Source organism: Patagioenas fasciata, chromosome 5 (assembly GCF_037038585.1).
Source record: "Patagioenas fasciata isolate bPatFas1 chromosome 5, bPatFas1.hap1, whole genome shotgun sequence".
Classification (NCBI taxonomy): domain Eukaryota; kingdom Metazoa; phylum Chordata; class Aves; order Columbiformes; family Columbidae; genus Patagioenas; species Patagioenas fasciata.
This window is the reverse complement of record NC_092524.1, coordinates 47,135,211-47,154,416: the sequence shown is the minus strand read 5'-3', so window position 1 is coordinate 47,154,416 and position 19,206 is coordinate 47,135,211. Positions and strand designations below refer to the sequence as shown.

Here is a 19,206-nt window from a genome sequence, read left to right as displayed (position 1 = left end):
TATCATGCCCCAATACAGCTGCCTGAATGTGCACTGCCAGCCCAGAGCAGGGTTACTCTTTGCTGGCCCAGTGCTGTGAGGTGTCTTATCCCACTCTTTGCTTGAGTGGTTCTAAATGGTGGTGACAGATGTTTCATCAGGTTGTAGAAACTATAGCTGGGGCTGGTGTTTCAGGGAACATTTTTGAGGTGGTGAGAAGAGCTGCTATCACAGGAAGAATTTTCTATAGAAAAGGTTTCTGTAGTGCCAGAGCAGTCTGTCTTTTGGCCAGGCTGTGGCATCTCATCTCATCTCTGGACTTGCCAAGACAGAGAGGAAAGAATTTTACTTCAGTGGTTCAGAAATTACACAGGTGCCAGTATGTCCTTTCCAGTCCCTGTTCTGGAAGCAGCTTCTCCATCTCCAGTTACATATGAGCACTGTAACATGCTTTATTTCTTTGTCAAGCTGCAGCTTATTTCCCAGGTTCATTTGTATCATTTTCTTGGATGGAAACTGGTTCCAAACATAATAGTATTCTGGCTTTAGCCCCATTCAGCGTTCAGCTTGAGAAGAAATTGTAGGCATGGGCAGTGCAGAAGGACAGGATTTGACCTTGTTTTGGTGACAAGATCTAAGCAAAAGTATGACTAGGCGAAAGAACTCAGAACAGATATGATTCTGGAGCTCTTAAATCTTGTCAGAAGGGAGCGAGGAAGGAAGGAAGGAAGGAAGGAAGGAAGGAAGGAAGGAAGGAAGGAAGGAAGGAAGGAAGGAAGGAAGGAAGGAAGGAAGGAAGGAAGGAAGGAAGGAAGGAAGGAAGGAAGGAAGGAAGGAAGGAAGGAAGGAAGGAAGGAAGGAAGGAAGGAAGGAAGGGATACATTTCCAGGTGCATTTCAAAGCCTCAATTATCACACATGGATGGTGAAACTTTAATTGGAGATTTGGACATGCCTAGGGTCAGGAACAAATGGCACTCAGAATATTTTTATTTTCTACCATATACAAGAATGCAAGAGAACCAATATTTACAGCAGTACCAGGTGGGCAGAGTTTTATGTTATTTCATCCCAAAATGTAGAAACAAATCATGATCTGAAGAAACACAGCCACAGTGGAGGAGGAGACAGAAGCTATTCAACTGCACAGTAGATTAAAATAATAAAACAGGACAGAGACCAAAAACCTCTCCTTATCCTGCAAAAACACTAAGAGTTTTAGAACAAGATATAGTTATCTAGCTTTGAATTTTAGAGAGATACTAAATTTGATACTTCCAGATTTGTGGGAAGTGTTCTGGGAACTTTAAATAGGTCAGATGTCCAATTGATTAATTTAATTTCACATTCAAAGGGGTCCACATCCAACATTACAGTCACAACTTTAAGATTTTCTTTGAAAGTGTTGAACTTTAACAAGCCTTTCTGGACCCCAAGTTTGCCTTAGTCTTTTATCAAAGGGCTGACCAGAGTTCATGCTACTTAACCCGTGAACCATAATGATAACAAATGGGGAACATAGTCGGGATTTATACAGCTTTATGTTTAATATGAGGAATTTCTGGAAGGAGTCTGTAAGTAGGGACCGTTGCCCAGACCCCAAGCTTTGGCCAAGCAGTTCTTGGCAGGCTTCGAAGAGGGTGGTGAAAATGCAGCTTTAAGCCATCCTTGCATCATCCTGAGATTGTCTCCCTGACAGCATGGTCCCCAGTGTAAACTGAACACCAGCAGAGCTACTGTATTTTGCACTGGCTACCACTAGGCCAAATAAATTTGTCTTGTAATTGGGGATTAATGGGAAATAGTCTCAGTTTTAGCCATTTCTAAACTGTATGTCATCCATGAGGACTCGGGAAAAGAAGAGCCATTGCAGTCCCTGCAGCGGCTGCAAACCAGCCACAGCTTTGTCATATCTGCACTGGCTGATGTGCAAGTAGCTGACTGAGCTGCCTCGCAGACTTCATGGCATCGATAATGAGGAAAAAAAACCCAGCTTTTGGTGTCTGAAGGATCTGACCGACATGTCTGTATGTGCATATGCAGATGTATGTGATGTCAGTGAATGTCCCTGCTCGCTGCAAAGGTCACTTTGTCTGAGATTTTCAATTTGCTTCAGAATAAAGCAATCTCAATAATATAATGAAGGAAATGAGGTCTGAAATTTGTTTCCTAACATCCATGAATTGTAGCACTGAGCTAAGGAGAAAGCATTCAAATCCCTCTCTGCCCTCTTGGATAGGAATCTGTTTGTAGCTCTGCAATAATCAGCAGACATCAGTGTCTGCTACAACTGAATATTTTTGGTATCTAATTGGCACTTAGATAGCACCGTGATAGGAGCTTTAGAAATAGCTAAAGCAGATAAATATTGCTGCTTCTTTTCCTGTATGTGTGTCTGTATCATCTGTGTGAAGCTGTGTACTAATGTGAAAAATTTCCTGTTGATTTTAATGGGATGCATCTCTCTGCAGAGAATATGCTTCATTCAAAGCTGCAGTAACGTAGAGAAAGAATAATTTTTTTCTTTTTGCTATGAAGATCTAGATCAAATTCCCAAAGTATTATTTGTGCAGAAACTGTGAATGCTTCCCAGCTTGCAGATGAAGTCAAATCCTTGTTAATGTTTACAGTAAAACAGCTGTTCTCAGCATTTCTCCCTGAGCCTCAGCTTCTTTAGCTGTACCATTCCCAGCCTTACATCATAGCAGCTGCAATAATAAGAGGCTGAAAGAGGTCAGAAGCAGCAAGTCCTGCTAAACCACACCTTTGTTTAAAAGAGATTTTGGACTGTAAAATGTCTCAACTGCTAAATTTTTCAGCCTGACTGGACTCCATGCATAGGTTAGGTCTTCAAAGACCCAGCTCACCAAAAGCACACAGGCAGTGCCAGCACAGGGGAAAGCAGAACACAGCCTCTTTATACATTTTCCCGGGAAACTTTCTATAGATCCAGACTGGGAAATGTTCCAAGGCTTCACACAACTAAAGATAACAGTAATAAAAAAATGGACTAGAGCACACTGACTTTTAAAAGAAATATCTGAGGCTATCACATTTGCATGGCAAAGCCTTGGTAATTTGTGCAGCAAGATTTGCTAATTTACACTAATAAAAGTAAGATCACTACAGATTACTGAATTCTAGCAATTAGCAGGTATGTAAACAAACAACATTCTGAGAAAAGAAAAAAGCATCAGCATGTAGGTTGCTTTCAAGACTATAATTTCTTTGTAAATATTTATGATTGCTCAAATAATAAATGCTATTGGGTATATTTTGTAAAAATAATTAGGTGTTAGCAGAATGTACAATAAAGCATTCCTCTGCTCAGTCTTTTCAGGAGAGGCCATCATTTTTTCTGCTACGTTTGAAGCATACGGTTTATTGAGCTTCTGCAGTGTCTACATTGCAGAAATATATTAATAAATACGAGTTTAAAGTGAATTTAAGAACATTTTAATATTAGATGTCCTACATGTGATTTACTGAAACCTTTCTTCTGTTGAGTAGCAGTGGGAGTTAAGTTTTTTAGCATGTAAGAGAAACTGCGTTTGTTGCTGATTTATTATGCTACATCGGAACTGGATAAAATTTGTTATTTTAATTTTACTGAAAACGGAAATTTGAAAATCAAAGTAAGAAGAAAATAAGATGTGTACAGTTCAAAAGTTTCCGAACAGATCTATAAGTCCTTCATTCTGTGTACAAGTGGTTATTTAGCAGCATCTTCACAGTTAAAATCAAGTCCGAACATTGCAGTTGCATGCCAAATGCTACCTGTGACACCTTTTAAATTCATGGTGACTAAGGAACAACAACCTTTTCTGGTCTTGTGATTCACAGGCTGTTGTCACAGACTGTCAGATGATGTCAGAGAGGTCCTCGATTATGGCAATAGCTTGGGGCAGAAAGGCTGTCACAGCTGGAATGTTCACTGAGTTTAGCAGATTCCACAGCGTGATGACATCAAAAGGACTTAAAAAGAAATTCCAAATGCGCTTTTTTAGGACAAGGAATAGAAAGAAGAAGAAAGCAATAGGGGCCAGACACCGGAATTCGTAGATTCCATTGATACCAACACTTTTAATAGTTATGGATACTTTTAATATAGTGGGATTTCAAATTCCATTGATACAGATAGTTTTGGAAAGACAGTGTATAGTGTTAATTATTTGGTCTAAATTGGTCTATAGTTTCAGTTATGACTCTTAATGGTGGTGAGTTGTTTGCCTTGAAGTAGTTCTTTGAGATCCCAATCATCTCAGGGTGTAATTGTAAGAGCCATTGACTAGCACAGTAAAATCTTATACATAAATTTTCTTGAAGAGTGTAGAGGCTAAACGTACAAGGACTAGACAATGGAAATTGTATAAGATGCAATATTAAAGCAAATTATTTAACGTAACCGTAAGTATATATGATAGCTCTGTGCTTTTATCACAAAAATCATGTAGTGTCTAGGGAAGAACAAATGCCCCCCAAAAAGCAAGTTTATTTACCTTCATACATATATATAATGTATACACCTATAACATGTATGTATATATTTTGTATAGAGAATCTAACACTGCGTGCTTTTTAAAAGTGCACACATCAATGACATAAACCTTTTGTAACTGCACACCTGAGCTAGATACTACTTAACCGTGTGTGTTTTTCCTTGGGTTTCACTGGTGCATTCAAAACATGATCAGTTTGTTTCTTCTGGCATAAATTGTCACCTGAACCCCTGAATAAAAATATTGCTTCTACTCTGTCATATTGAGCGAATATATTCTAACTTGCTCACTCTGGGTACAAATGTGTCTGTCACGTTCGAAAAGGCAACAGTTAAATACATGTTTCTGCTGTCAGAAATGCAGCAGTTAAACTCAAAATAATATCTATAGGATTAAGATCCAAGTACTGTACAAGAAATCTATATGCAGTTATCTTTCCACATTTCCTCTCTATCCCCTGTCATAAGACTATGAAAGAAAATATAAGAAGGGCTCTAGCGTGGATGCTTATCTCATTATCTCCATTTTCATGTAAGTGGAGAAAACAGTTTACCCTGAGCAGATTTGCAGCAAAATAATACGCATTCCTCTATGCTAGAGGAATGAAAAATGCAGGATTGAGCGCAGAACGGGGGGCAGAGAAGGAGAGACTGGAGGGGTTTTTTGAAAGAGTTTTCGGAATAATCAGAAAATCCAGTGAGACAAACAGAATGTGTAGAGAGCAAGCCAGAATTATCAGATTACCATGACAACCGTAGGCAAGAACCCAGAGAGAATCAGGTAAAGAAATTACAGTAGAATTACAGTTAACTTCACATTTATTTATTTAAAAAAAAATCCCAAGCAGTCAGGAAGAAATATTTCCTTTGGCCTAGTTCAGTATAGTACGAAGGCTTGTGAAATGCAGCCTTGTGCGCAACTTTGAAATGGCTTTGCAAATGTATACAAGTAGCTTTTATTTAGATTTGCATATGCGGATTGTTTTAACCAGCAGGATTTGATGTCAGATGAAAAACTCAGAATCACAGATTACTTCATTTGTTTGCAGAGAGAAACTAAATGAGAATTCAGAAGAGGTAAAGGGTGTGCGTGTTGTACACACATAGCATTTCTGTGTTAACTCTAAAACGTTCTCCCTTGTGCGTTTTTCAAATGACCACTTTCTTCATCCAAACCTTTGCTTAACACATTCAGAACCAAAAAGCTTTTAAACAATTAATACAGTAAAAAATAAGTGAAACTGAAGTGGAGTTAAATAAGTAAGAGTGGCAGTATTTATTTTAAAAAGCTACAAGTTAACCATCAAGTGGTTAACCAGATTATCTGTCAAATTTGGGTTGAAATTCTGTTTGTTCAGTTTTAATGTGCTGTTTCATATAATACCATTTACATATATTGGAAAGATGCCAGTATACAATTCTGAAAGGCTGAGATCCATGTTTAGAGAAGGAAGGGAGGGTTTCTTCACGTGGGGGGTGGTTGATTTTTTCCTCAGTTTTAAACAAAGCCCTCAAACTTCTAACACTCCAATATATAATAAAAATTCACCCAATGCTTTATCTTTCCTGTTTTATGCCAGTACCTGAATGCTTATTGCATTTTATATGCGCCCTGTAAACACAGATACACGCCCATATTGTTCTTTTTAAATGCTGCCCTGAAGTTGGCTGCATGGTCAGGGAGAGGAGTGATGCACTCCATTGTTCCCCACTATGATGTCATGCTCAGACTTCGCCTTGGTTAAACAGAATTCAGTTTACTGAACTGCAGGAAAATGTCTCTAGGGAACCCAAATTTATTGCTGTAGCAGAGATGGAAAGAAATAACACAGAAAATAAAATAGGAAAAAGGTTATAAATTCTGGCTGAAATATTTGCCACCTGTATTTTTCTCTACACTTTTTCGTAAGTAGATGTGCATACTCGTTTATATACACACTCGAACTGTGCATAGCTCAAGGGTGTGTTTATTTTGATCTTGGGGACTAGAATGAGCTGAGATTCACTCTCAGAACTTGCATCGTCACTAAGATCTCTCTTAAACATGCAGTTTTATATTGCAGTGATCATTCCTTCTACTTACATTAACCACACACGGAGTCCACATAATGGGTCTAATCCTGCTGGCTGTCCAGCAATGTTAATGAGAGCTAAAGGCATTTGGCATGTTACAGGATCCAGTGGTAAATTAATTCATTTCCACCAGCATGTGAAAACGGTATGTGGGGATAGTGAGGGGAAGAAAGGGGACGGCCTTTTAATTATGTTGGGAGGCCCTGAACTGGAAGAGAAATCTGAAGGGACTGAGTGGGGAGAAAGAGGTCTTTCCTTCTCCTCCCTCCCTCCCGGCCTCAAAAAAATCCCTGGGGCCAGTCCTTCCCAAATAGGGACAGTTGGCAGGTATGTGTTAATCTTGTTCCCAGCACTTTGGAGGAGCCACGCAGAGGCTCACCCTGTCCTTTCAACCCAAAGCTTCCTGTCCTTCAAGAGTTAACCTTCGCTAGAACATTTATTTCACCATCTCAGGGAAAAAAAAAAAAAAAAAAGAAAGGAAAAAAAAAAAAAGCCCTGCAGAGCTGAGAGGCTGCAGATCACAAGGCCATTCTGATAGCCTCCTGTCCCCATGGCAACAGCAACGGCATTTATCAGTTCCTTATGAGAGCAGGCACAGCAAATCTGCATTGCACATGGCAGCCTTCCAGCCTTTCAAATGAAAGAGCACTTTGAACTGCTGCCAAGTGTGGAAGGAGCAGAGCTGTCAGGACTGCTTAATGCTGGCAGTTTGTACTTGGGAGCCTTTCAGTTCCCAGAATCCTTCAGCTGTGGCAGCCTGCCAGGTACTTAGCGGAAGCTAAAAACTAACCCCCAGACCATTCACTGCAGTGCACTCAAAATTTTCCACATGTACTATGTCACAAGTGCAGACTGTACAATGAAAGCAAATGCCTTCTGCTTGGGATTCTAATTTTGTTAATAAACTAGGAAAAAGCTATTGGAGATTAGCTGGCTGACAGCAGTACAGTATAGCCACTGTTTATAACTCGGGGTGTGTATGTCAAATGTGTATTTCATCCTTCAGAAATAGAATCAGCTCCAACAACATGGGCTGCACAGCCCCAAATCTGCAAGCAGTACCTGAGCGTGGGGAGATTGTGGTAGCTGAAGGGAGTGTGGTTATTTACAGTGGAGTGTTTTTTTAGCAATCAGCATCAAATGCGTAGCAGTGAGATGTGGAATTGAAAAAGAAAACAGTATTGCTGGCTGGTAAATATTTTCTGCCCCTACCCTTCATATTTTGCTGACATTGTGAGAATCTCGGAAACTGGCTGATGAATGTAGCAGCAATACATGGCTCTTGGTGGGTTTCCTTTCAATGGAGAGTTTTCATGTGAACTTTTTATTGTTTTGCATTACCCAAAGCACAAGAGCTCCTATTGGCAGAGGAAACAAATTGGCACAGTTCTGCCTTTTTTTTTTTTTTTAATCTGCACTGAGATCAAGGGCAAGGGCTTCATTTTCCAGCACTAGTCATAAGCCTTTAGCACAAATAGAATGAAAATTGTCTGTCGCTCAGGCAGTTGGACAGGGTTCAGGAAAACTATGTCTGGCATTAATTCCAAAGGGAAGGTTTGGTTCAATCCAGCATCATTAATTTCAGTAAACTGTTTTCACTAGTCTATATCCCACTGTTCAAGAGCTGTTTATTATTTTTTTACTAAATAATGTATTTTGGAGTACAGAGGAATGAAAAATACCTTACATGACTTACATAAGTATGTATACTCTCATGTGTACGTATACATATAAATAGATACAGTATGTATGGGCGCACTCACATTTTTCTACTTTTATGTTTTTTCTTGATAATTGCTTGTTTCTTACCTTGCATTCCCATTACAAAGCACATTTATAATGCCAAATATAAAACAGTAAAAATAGCCCAGAAGGTGAAAGAGGGAGATATGAAAAAAACCCTGGAGCAAAGACAATCTCCACAAATTCGTGAGTTTCACCACAAAACAAGGAAATGTAGTGCCTTTTTTTTCATCTTGCAGCTATCTTTGGCTGCTGCTTGAAGACTTGACTTAATTCACCCAGGCAGTAGTGTCTAAAAGTAATACACCAAGACAGTTAATTTTGGCACTTAGTCTCCCTTAGGAATTTTACCAACAGCCTTTGGAAAGAAAGTAAATGATCTTTTTTTTTCCTCTCGGTTTCCCCTCATAGCTCATCTTGATATGTGCTAATAAAAGAAACTGCCTCCCCCCATCTCTGTTCTCACCCTTATCCAGTGTCCATATCATCCTTCTTTCAATAACAATGTTAATCAGCATTTATAACATGGTCTTGGAGAAAAAGTGGTTTAGGTCTTTTCAGATCGCCTAGTTACAGAGGAAAAGGAGGTTATGCCACATAAAATAAGACTGCAGTCTTCTCTTTTCTTCTTTTCCTTTTTCCTTTTCCTTTCCTCTGCTCTCTTCTCCTCTCCTTTATCTCTCTCTCTCTCTTTCTCTCCCTTTCTACTTCATCCGCCTCCACCCCTTCTCACCTCCCCCATTTTTTGGAAAACACAGTAAAGTTTTGTTCAGTCCTCAAGTGTTATTAATCACTGGTGGAGGCCAAAAGCAGGGATATTTTTCTTGGCAGCACGTTTTGATAAACAATCTGTGTATGGGGTGAAGAGAGGGGGGGAGCCTGCCTCGCTGGTAACTAAGCTAATGTTTGGCAGATTCTTAACTGTCACGAAAGTGCAAGTGGCTCTCAGTGGGAATAGTCTTTAAAAATGTACCGATTCAGTTGATTCATTATTGTTGATTGTTTACTACGTCCACAGGATGTAAGATGAAAACAGTCCAGAGATAAAGTAAAAATAACAACAGCAGAGGACCCAGCCTCTGCATACCCCAACCTAAACCAGGCTACCCGGTCACTAGTCCCTTGCAGAGCGAGCAGAATTAATTATAGGTGTCTTATTTTGCACTGTAAGATTTGGCAAAGGTTAACGTGTGGAAATCTGGGCTCGCAGGCAGGTTTCAAAACCATAAAGACAGCTGTAGGAAAATCGATTTGGGGCGGGTCTCGAAGAGGAGCCCTAACTGCTTTCCAGGGCAGAAAGGAGAGGGTGGTGGGGTAGGGAGGCTGCAGAGCTGCCTGGGCTCCACACGTGGGGCAGCAGAGGCCCTGTTCTGCCCTGGGCTCCACACTCCAGCAGCAATGTGGAAGTGGGACCAGTAAAACTGGAAGACACAACAGGCACCATCCGTTAAGAAATGTGTCTGCACTGCAGACCAAGGAGAGAAAGAAAAAGGAAGGAGGGAAGAGTTCCTAGGTGGGAGAGCAATACACTCTGTATGTTAGCAGAGCTCACTACCTGAAAAATGGTAGGCAAAAACAGAATTATAATGAAATGAGAAGTGAAACGATAAACAGAAACATGTAATTACACTCCTATTCTTTGTAACTAGGTGTTTTGACACTTCCTGGCAGCTCCTAGTAGAAGACAATGTTGTTTCACTTTTAATTTGACAAAATTCTGCAACTCCTGAAGTGGTTTTGTTTCAATTTGCTGAATACACTTCCTTTACCACTGAGTGCTCTCTTCACTGCTAATCTCTGCATTGTTTTGAAGCCAGTAATTTGATTGTGATGGATTTGATTTTATTTGCTATACTGAGGTAAGTCCATGTGAATCACGCTCTCAGGAGTGGGCTTCCCTTCTGTTCTTGCATTTTTTCCAGCTGTAGCTGCTCTTTTGACTACTGAGGAAATAGCCATTTCTGTAGGTGAGCACCCACAGAAGAACCACCTGCTTATGACTGCTGCACTGGTCAGTGCCAAAATGTTGAAACGTTGTAAAGCGAGCAGGAAAGAGTTAAACATATTCTCAGGCTGTAAACATTTAGAGCCAGACCAGACTGTTCATTCCCAGGCTGCTGAGATCACGGGCTCCTAATTATTACTGCTTGCAAACTTTGAGGTTGTCCTATATTCCACATAATTAACACTGTACTGTTGATCAATAATCAACAGTAATCCTCTCGCATCCAAATCAACAGTAATTCCTGTATTTTGGGAGCTCCTGCACAGGAATGGCAGGGAAAAGAGCCTGGCAGACTTGGGCTGTAGCTCGACACCTGGGGTTTGTCGCTTCTTTCTTCATGGTGCATTGCACTCTCTGCTTCCCATACCTGCTGGTGACACTAAGGAAAGTGCTGGCCGCTCCCACATACCGTGTTTTGTATGATCGCTTCAATTCCTTAATTTAAATCAAAGCTTCACCTGCTGTTTAAATGTCACACAGATGTGTACGTGCATGTGAGTAACAGGAATAAAGGGAAAGGGATTATTGGATGGCAGTATTTACCCTAGCACTGAAAGGAAGGAGTTAGTAGATTACAGTTCTGATAGTGAAAATTATATTCCATGTCCCTTGGGTCTATTGGCAGGTCGTAAACTTTGGGCAATCTCTGCAGAATACCTAACGTTGCATCCAAAGTGCTGACTCGTGTTCCTGCACAAAAAGCAGTAGCTGGGTAGCAATTGTTTGCAGCCACAGTTTCATCCCTCCTTGTGCTCCACTCTCTCTTATTAAACAAGCTACTGTCGCGGGGGGCGGGGGGGGCTGTTACACTATTTTTTTTTTCTCTGCTTCTTTCTTTCAGCTAGCCAGATCAGACACCTGAACGGCTTCACTGTTCGGGCTTCCTCTTTTCCTCCTCCAAATGTAATTTTAATTCCCGGATTATTTCAGAGCTAAATAAACAGCAGACGTGTTTAGTATAAATCCAGCAAGACCGATCTGGATTGCTCCTGCCCCACCATTGGCATGGCAAAGGAGAAGAAAGGTGGAAGGTGAGCAGGAAGGCACGCTGGTACCCTCGCAGGCACAGCGCTGCCGGAGATTGGAGCTTTGTTACATTGCCACCGTCCAATCTATTTTCCCCTACCAGATTAGATTGATACTGACAACTCGTTCCCTGTGAAGGTGCCACAGCGTGGCATTTATTTGCATTTACATTGCAGTTCTCTTCATCAATCAGCTTTCCAGAGATCATTGCCGCTGCTGGCCATATTGTTGCTATGCTGACACTTCATCCTTAAGTGCTGCTTGCGTAATGGTACAGTACATGCCCATGACCAAAGTTTAAATCAAAGTTTAATCATTATGGAAAAACAAACATATTTCCGCAACTGTGTATCCTGCAAGTAAAAGTAAAGGCAGTTTGGTCGGGTCACAGATGCTAATCTCTGCTCTTTTTCTATTCGCAAACTATTATATAAAGGGAGTTGACAGCACCTCTGAATGGTTTTCTGAGGCTAGATTATATCTAAGGTGATTATTATTTACACCCACTATAAAGACTGCTCTTGTGAGCCAAGAAGTCTGTTCCTGTGAGGTGAGTATTACCAAAAAAGGGCTTTATTGCAGGAGGATTCAGTGGAGCGAGGAGCCAGGGTGAGGGGCGGTTCAAGCACACAGAGTGCCTTGTCATATGTTGGGTTTGTGTCACCCGGGGCCTGAAATACAGTCGGATATGCTGCAGTTCTGCATTCCCAGACACTCGGGATGAAGGGGAAAGCCTCAGCTCTCTCAACCTGAATTTTTTAAGCATGGGCTGACCTTTTCCCACAGTCCGGTTCTGCTTCTCATATGAAGATCAACACAGGGCAGTAAAGGGGAGGAAGGAGTCGATCTTCCAGTATGAATCAGAGAGAACACATGCTTGTTTAGTCAAGTAAAGTCATATTAATGTAGAAATCCTCAGCCATCACTAAATCACTGTGGCTGGAAGCAAAGTCGTTTACTTTGACCAGCTTTCATCTGCCTTGCTGGAAGCTTGTGTCTGTGAAGCCTCTATAATGTCCACAGTCTAGGTGTGAAATCTCTAAGTGTGAAATCCACTCTCTTTTAGCGCATCTTCTTCAGCCAATTTGCATATAGGAGACTCACATAATTCAAAGACTCTTCTGTTTCTGCAAACTACTCCTGAAAAAGAGTCACTTCGTCATAATGGGTTTTCTTATTGCATTTTATCTGCTCCTACCATTTCTGTAACTTCAACGTATGCATTTCATTAAGCCTTCCTTGTAAAATAATTCCATTCACATACATATCGTTTGCCAGCTTTATAGATTATAACCAGACACATATAAAACGTTGTAGACAACTAAAAATGGAAATGAGACACACTGGCGATATGAAACGAATTATTTAAAGCAACAGCTCTTTGTCGTGTGCGTTTTGAAACGTTATTAAGCAAACACAAGGTATCTTTCCTGCTCGGTGCTGCATCGCTGCTGGGCGTGCGTGTGTGCGTACGCATGTAAGGCAGCCGTGGCACCACGCCATAGAAACCCCAAGTCCCTTTAAAGCTCAGAGGGAAACCTGTAATGGACGGGGTTTTCGGCATTTCTAGCAACAAAGGAATCAGGAAGAGGTACTGAAAGAAAATCCGTCCAACACAGTCCAGCTGGGCGAGGCACCGCACTTAGCGAGCGTGCCAACGTTGCCCTCGCTGCGCGCCGCCTCTGCCGGCAGAGCTGCCCGGCGGGAGCGGGGGTGGTGCGGTGCCGGTTGCCGCCCGCCACGCAGCCCGCCAGGTCTCTTCCGAACCGCGTCCCCGCAGTGAGACTTTATTCTTTGGATGTGGAGAGCGATGTCAGTGTTTGCAAAAACAGGCACCGACTGCAGCTAGAGGCTGGCTGTGCAGGGCCCCGCCGGCGAGCGCGGGCACCGGCGTGGCCGCGGGGGCGGGCGGGGAGCGGGCAACTTTGGGTCGTGGTCAGTAGAAGGCAGAGTTCGGGTTTTTTTTTGTTTCCCTCCCAGTGAAATGAGTTCTCTTCCTATTTGCATGAGCCGAAGTTGTTTTGAGTAATTTGCCTGTTAGCAGTGTTATGCAAATGTTAGCAAGCTATTTAAAGGGGGAAATAGAAAAAAAGCTGTGTGTTCTCACAGGGCCGGGGAAATCCTATGTCCCTTTGCATTAGGGAGATGAGATCACAGCGATTACTCACCTGCCCGGCCTCTCCTACACCCTTGAGCAACGCACAACACAATCTTTCCCAGCCCAACCTTAAACACTTGGCAAATATGGCCGATTTAAACAAAAGTGGAAGAGATTCTAGTGCAGTCACGGGCTTACAGAAACTGTGTCATTCTGTCACCGGGACCACTGAAAGAGAAACACGAAATCGGATATTAAGGCGGGATCCCCCCTATTTGCCTCAGCAGCCGCCACGCTCGGGAATCCCACCGACAGCCTCGGTGGCAGGACGCCGCGCAGTCGTCAACGGAGGCAAAGTGAGGCGATCCGCGGGTTTACAAAATACTGAAAACGAGATATTTGAACTTAGCAAGCCCAGCCAGGAAAAAGAAAAAGAAACCACACCACGAGCTCCCCCCGTCATTGTGCATGCGCTGCCTGGCCGCGGAGGACCAGCGGCGCGGGCCGGGGAGGAGGGCGAGGGCGCGATCTGGCGTTCGAGTTTCCAAACATAGCCGGCAGCGCGAGCTGCCCGCCGCCCCGCCGTGCCCCGCCGCGCTCCAGCTGCCGGCCGCGCAGGGGAGGGCGCGGGCCGAACGCCGGGCATGCGCGCCCCGCGCAACAAGTCGGCTCCGCGCCGCCGGCCGGGGGGAGGGGAGCGAGGGGCGGCGCTCGACGATGACGCGGGGCCACGCCCGAGTGCAACCGAGCCGAGAGCGGGGCGCGGAGGCGGGCCGGCGCGGGGGGAGCGCGGCGCGGCGCGTCGGAGGGGGCGCGCAGCCACACGCGGCGGCGCGCAGCACCCCGCGCTTGGACTGCGAGCAGCGGCGAGGATGTGAGTGAGAAGCAGGCGGCGCCGCTCGCCACGCTGCTGCCGCCGCTACCCCCGGGCTGCTCTCGCTCCGTCGGCGCTCGGGGAAGCCGCTGTCGGGACCGGACAGCTCCGTGCGGATCCTCCTGTTTGGCTCGCGGCGCTAGATCAGCACGTAGCGAAGAGCGAGCTCGCGAGGCGGCCGCCGCGGGTGGAAGGTGACCCCCCCATCTTCCTTCGTGCACCTCCGCCTCCTCCCGGAGGAGGAGCAGCAGCAGCGGAGAGCTAGAGAGCGCAGGGAAACAGAAGAGGCTAGAAGGCGACCCCCACCCAGCCCCCCGGAGCAGCAATAGAAGCGGTTCCCACTCCACTGGGGCAGCAGCGGCAGGACTTGGAAGAAGTCCTCTGCGGCAGCAGGAGCGAACTGAAAGCAGCCGATCCCCCTACTGAAAGGGGCAACAGGATCAGGTACGGAGAGTTCCCCCTGCAGCCCGGGGGGGGAAGATTGAGCCAGCCCCTACCCCGGCGGCAGCAGCTCCCTGGCCAGCAGCACCATGTCCGCCGCGCAGGTGTCGTCGTCCCGGAGACAGTCATGCTACCTGTGCGACCTGCCCCGCATGCCCTGGGCCATGATCTGGGACTTCACGGAACCCGTATGCCGGGGCTGCGTCAACTACGAGGGCGCCGACCGCATCGAGTTCGTGATCGAGACGGCCCGGCAGCTGAAGCGGGCGCACGGCTGCTTCCAGGACGGTCGCTCCCCGGGCCCCCCGCCGCCGGTGGGCGTCAAGGCAGTGCCGCTCTCCGCCAAAGAAGCGGCGGCGGCGGCGGCAGCGGCCCAGCAGCAGCTCAACCATGTGGACGCCTCCTCTAAGGCAGCCTCGGCGGGCCTGACCCAGTCCAGCCTGGACCGCTACGGGCTCAGCGCCGCCGCGGCGGAGCAGCGCAGCCGCTTCGAGTACCCGCCGCCGCCGGGCAGCCTGGGCAGCAGCCACGGCGCCCGCCTGCCCAACGGGCTGGGGGGACCCAACGGCTTCCCCAAGCCGCCTGAGGACGGGCCGCCGGAGCTGAACCGGCAGAGCCCGAACTCCTCCTCCTCCTCTTCCTCCTCCCGCCGCGGGGCGCACGGGGGGCTGGTGTCCGGCCTGCCCCCGGGGGCCGCTGGCGCCCAAATGAACGTGCCCCCTAACTTGCTACCGCAGACCTTGCTCAACGGGCCCGCCGCCTCTGGCGTGGCGCTGCCGCCGCCGCACGGGGGCCTGAGCGGCCGCGGTGGTGGGGGTCCCCCGGCTCCCTCCGCCTCCTCCCAAGGGGGCACCTGCGGCAGCGGTGGTGGTGCCGGGGGAGGGGGCGGATCGTCCTCCGAGGCCTGCGGCAAGCGCCCGGGTTCGGTGTCCAGCAGCGACCAAGAGCGGGAGCTGAAGGAGAAGCAGCGCAACGCAGAGGCACTGGCCGAGCTCAGCGAGAGCTTGCGGAACCGGGCCGAGGAGTGGGCCAGCAAGCCCAAGATCGTGCGGGACACACTGCTCACTTTGGCCGGCTGCACCCCCTACGAGGTGCGCTTCAAGAAGGATCACGCCCTGCTTGGCCGCGTCTTTGCCTTCGATGCTGTCTCCAAGCCGGGCATGGACTATGAGCTGAAGCTCTTCATCGAGTACCCCAGCGGCTCCGGCACTGTCTTCTCCAGCGCCTCCGGCGTGGCCAAGCAGATGTACCAGGACTGCATGAAGGACTTCGGCCGCGGCCTCTCCTCGGGCTTTAAGTACCTGGAGTACGAGAAGAAGCATGGCTCTGGCGACTGGCGTCTCCTGGGGGACCTGCTGCCAGAGTCCGTGCGCTTCTTCAAGGAGTTGGTGGGCGCCGATATGCTCCCGCAGCCCTATCTGGACGCCAGCTGCCCAATGCTGCCCACGGCGCTGGTGAGTCTCCCGCGGCCGGGGGCCGGGGCTGGCGGGGCGCAGGGCACGGCCGCCGCCTCTAGGGGACCCGGCGGCGGTGGCGGTGGCGGCGGCGGGGCGATGCGCAAGAGGAAAGCTTCTCCCGAGCCCTCGGACTCGGCCGAGGGGGCTCTGAAGCTCAGCGACGAGCAGCAACGGCAGCAGTGGATGGCCACCCAGAGCGAAGCGCTCAAGCTTACCATGTCGGCCGGGGGCTTCGGGGCGGTACACGGCGGAGGCCCCCCGCCACCGCCGCCGCCGCCCCTCGGGCCTCACTCCAACCGGACCACGCCGCCCGAGTCCGCCCCCCAGAACGGACAGTCCCCCATGGCCGCGCTCATGTCCGTAGCCGACACGCTGGGCAATGCCCACTCGCCCAAGGACGGCAGCTCGGTGCACTCCACCACGTCCACCCGCAGGAACAGCAGCAGCCCCGTGTCGCCGGCCTCGGTGCCGGGCCAGCGCCGCCTGGCCTCCCGCAACGGGGACATGAACCTGCAAGTGGCCCCTCCTCCCCCCAGCGCCCACCCCGCCATGGACCAAGTGCACCCCCAAAACATTCCGGACTCCCCCATGGCCAACAGCGGGCCCCTGTGCTGCACCATTTGCCACGAACGCTTGGAGGACACCCACTTTGTTCAGTGCCCCTCTGTGCCCAGCCACAAGTTCTGCTTCCCTTGCTCCAGAGAGAGCATCAAGGCCCAAGGGGCGACTGGTGAAGTCTACTGCCCCAGCGGAGAGAAATGCCCCCTAGTCGGTTCCAATGTGCCTTGGGCATTTATGCAGGGTGAGATCGCCACCATTTTAGCTGGGGACGTTAAAGTGAAAAAGGAGAGAGACCCTTGAGTAGGAAATCCAATCACTTCAGACTCCTGAAGATGTAGAATTGTGAATATAACAAACTGCAAAAGTTAGTCTTATGTATAGACATTATTTTCGTCGTATGTTTCTATATTTTGAAACAAAGGTATGTACTCTTCTTCATTTGAAGGATAGAGCTGGTTTTTGTTAAACAGAATATAATATTGTTTGGTTACTACATAATACCTGTTCTCATTTCTTTGGCAGTGTGTTGGCTAGGTACAAAGTTAATAGCCCTTAGCGATTACCTGCTGCTGGTGTGTATTTTTGTAAATGTATGCACTTCTCTGAAAGAAGAAGAAAAACACAAAAAAGAAAAAAAAATGCCAAGGCCAGTGTTGATGCCTAAAAAAATTGCTACAAAAATGGTGACAGCTTCTGTTTTACAAGCCCTGAGTGTTAGTCTTTCACTTCATTTTTTTTTTGTTTCTGTTTTTTTGTTTGCAAAATGGTGGGGTGGCTCTGGGGGGAGGGTGTTTTTTGTTGCAAGTTTGTAAGGAAAATGTTTCCGTTTGTTTCTATTGATCTGAACGTTTTTAATCTTCATGTGTTTTTTGTTTTTGCTTTTATTGATGCACGGATGCTTTTGAACAGTAGAGCAAAATGCTGTACATGAAAAACATGCTCTGTTTGTCCTTTATACATTTCTGTAGTTAACAGAACACTGTAATGTGCCTTGGAGCTTAGTAAATTGTAATAAATTCAATTGATATTAATACTTCTGGAGTAGCAAGTTTTATTTTTCTCAGAGCTTAGGCAGCATGCGCAAGCCATGTTGTCTTTTTGAAAATCTCCATTATACCAAGAGCCTGCAGTTTGTTGTGATAATTGTGGCACTTGCACGCACGTTTTCACATATATTCAGTAAGATGATGATGCTGATGGCGTTATCAAATTTAATCTAAATCTTGTCACTGTGCCGATTTACATTCACCTTTAATGTTGCAGTAACAGTTGCTGACTAAGCATTTTCTATTTACTGTTTCTGCATCTCATTTCCTCCTCCCTTCTCCCCCTGCCAGCTCTCCAGCTGCAAACAGTGTTTGCAATACAGGATGGATCCATCGTTTGTGCAATTTAATAAGGCTTGAGATGTGAAACGAAGCCCTCTTTCACAAAAAACAAACAAAAAAACCCAAACCAAAACCAGCATCACATGGTTAATATTATTTTAGTTGATTTTAAGAGCAGTTGTCGAAGCTTGACATCAGCCGTAGACTCTTGGTAAAGCAGGACGGTAGTTGAGCACAGCACAAAAAAGGATAGCGGGAAATGACACCTTCTGCAGTTGCCGTTGCAGCTGGTAGGCAGCTACCCCATTCAGGCAATGACTTTTCATAACCGAGTTGCTGAACGGGAGTTGTGTTTTCAGGTGAGGAAGCTTCCTTAAGACACTGAAGTGAAATGCTTTCCTTTTGGCAATGTTCATATGTGATTCTTTGTATAATTAACTACTTTATGTGATATTGGCATTTTTTGGAGGTTGAGGAGCAGTGCAATCCCTCTTAGGTGATCAACAGGCAAAGTAAATACACAGGCCTCACACTAGTTATAAAATGCAAACAAACCTAATGTGAACTTTGTCCTTTCCAGTGAGGCAAATGAAGGAAAGATAGAAAACCTGAAACAAAAGCAGCACTGCAGAAATCCTTTGCAGTTTGACCAGCAGAACACAGAGCTGTTCCAAATGCAACAGTGCCACAGGTTATGAGCTTTGAGTCTTTTTGAATTTTAAGGATCTCCACCCCCAAGACTCCCATAATTATATGAAGAGGTACTTTTAAAAAAGTCTGGATGGCATTTGGTATCTGCATGCTCTTCAGACATTTTTCATTCGTATTCCTTGTGGAAAGGATGGTAGAAGCCTCGAGACTGTGCTGATTGTGCCTGAAGATCTTTGCCCTGGCTATTCTTTTTTTTGGGGGGTTACATTTTGAGAATCAGTCTTCGGCGTCACTATATCTGCGATTTCAGACAATGACTTTGTGTGTATACATACATTATTTTTCTGTCAAGCGATATATTCGTGCTTAAAAATATCATATTGTTCTTATGTAATGAATTGCATGGAGTAATGCAGGAAAATAACATTTTAAGTTAATTATCAGATCCAACCTATACATTTTGAGTTAATTAT

General features: G+C 46.1%; 1 protein-coding gene across 1 annotated transcript; it reads left to right on the top strand.

Annotated features, from left to right (window-relative positions):
• The first annotated feature begins 14,254 nt into the window (after positions 1-14,254).
• Positions 14,255-17,787, top strand: IRF2BPL (interferon regulatory factor 2 binding protein like). Its single transcript, XM_065838554.2, has one exon. The coding sequence runs from the start codon at positions 14,826-14,828 to the stop codon at positions 17,052-17,054; it is 2,229 nt and encodes a 742-aa protein (XP_065694626.1). The 5' UTR covers positions 14,255-14,825; the 3' UTR covers positions 17,055-17,787.
• Positions 17,788-19,206: the final 1,419 nt, after the last annotated feature.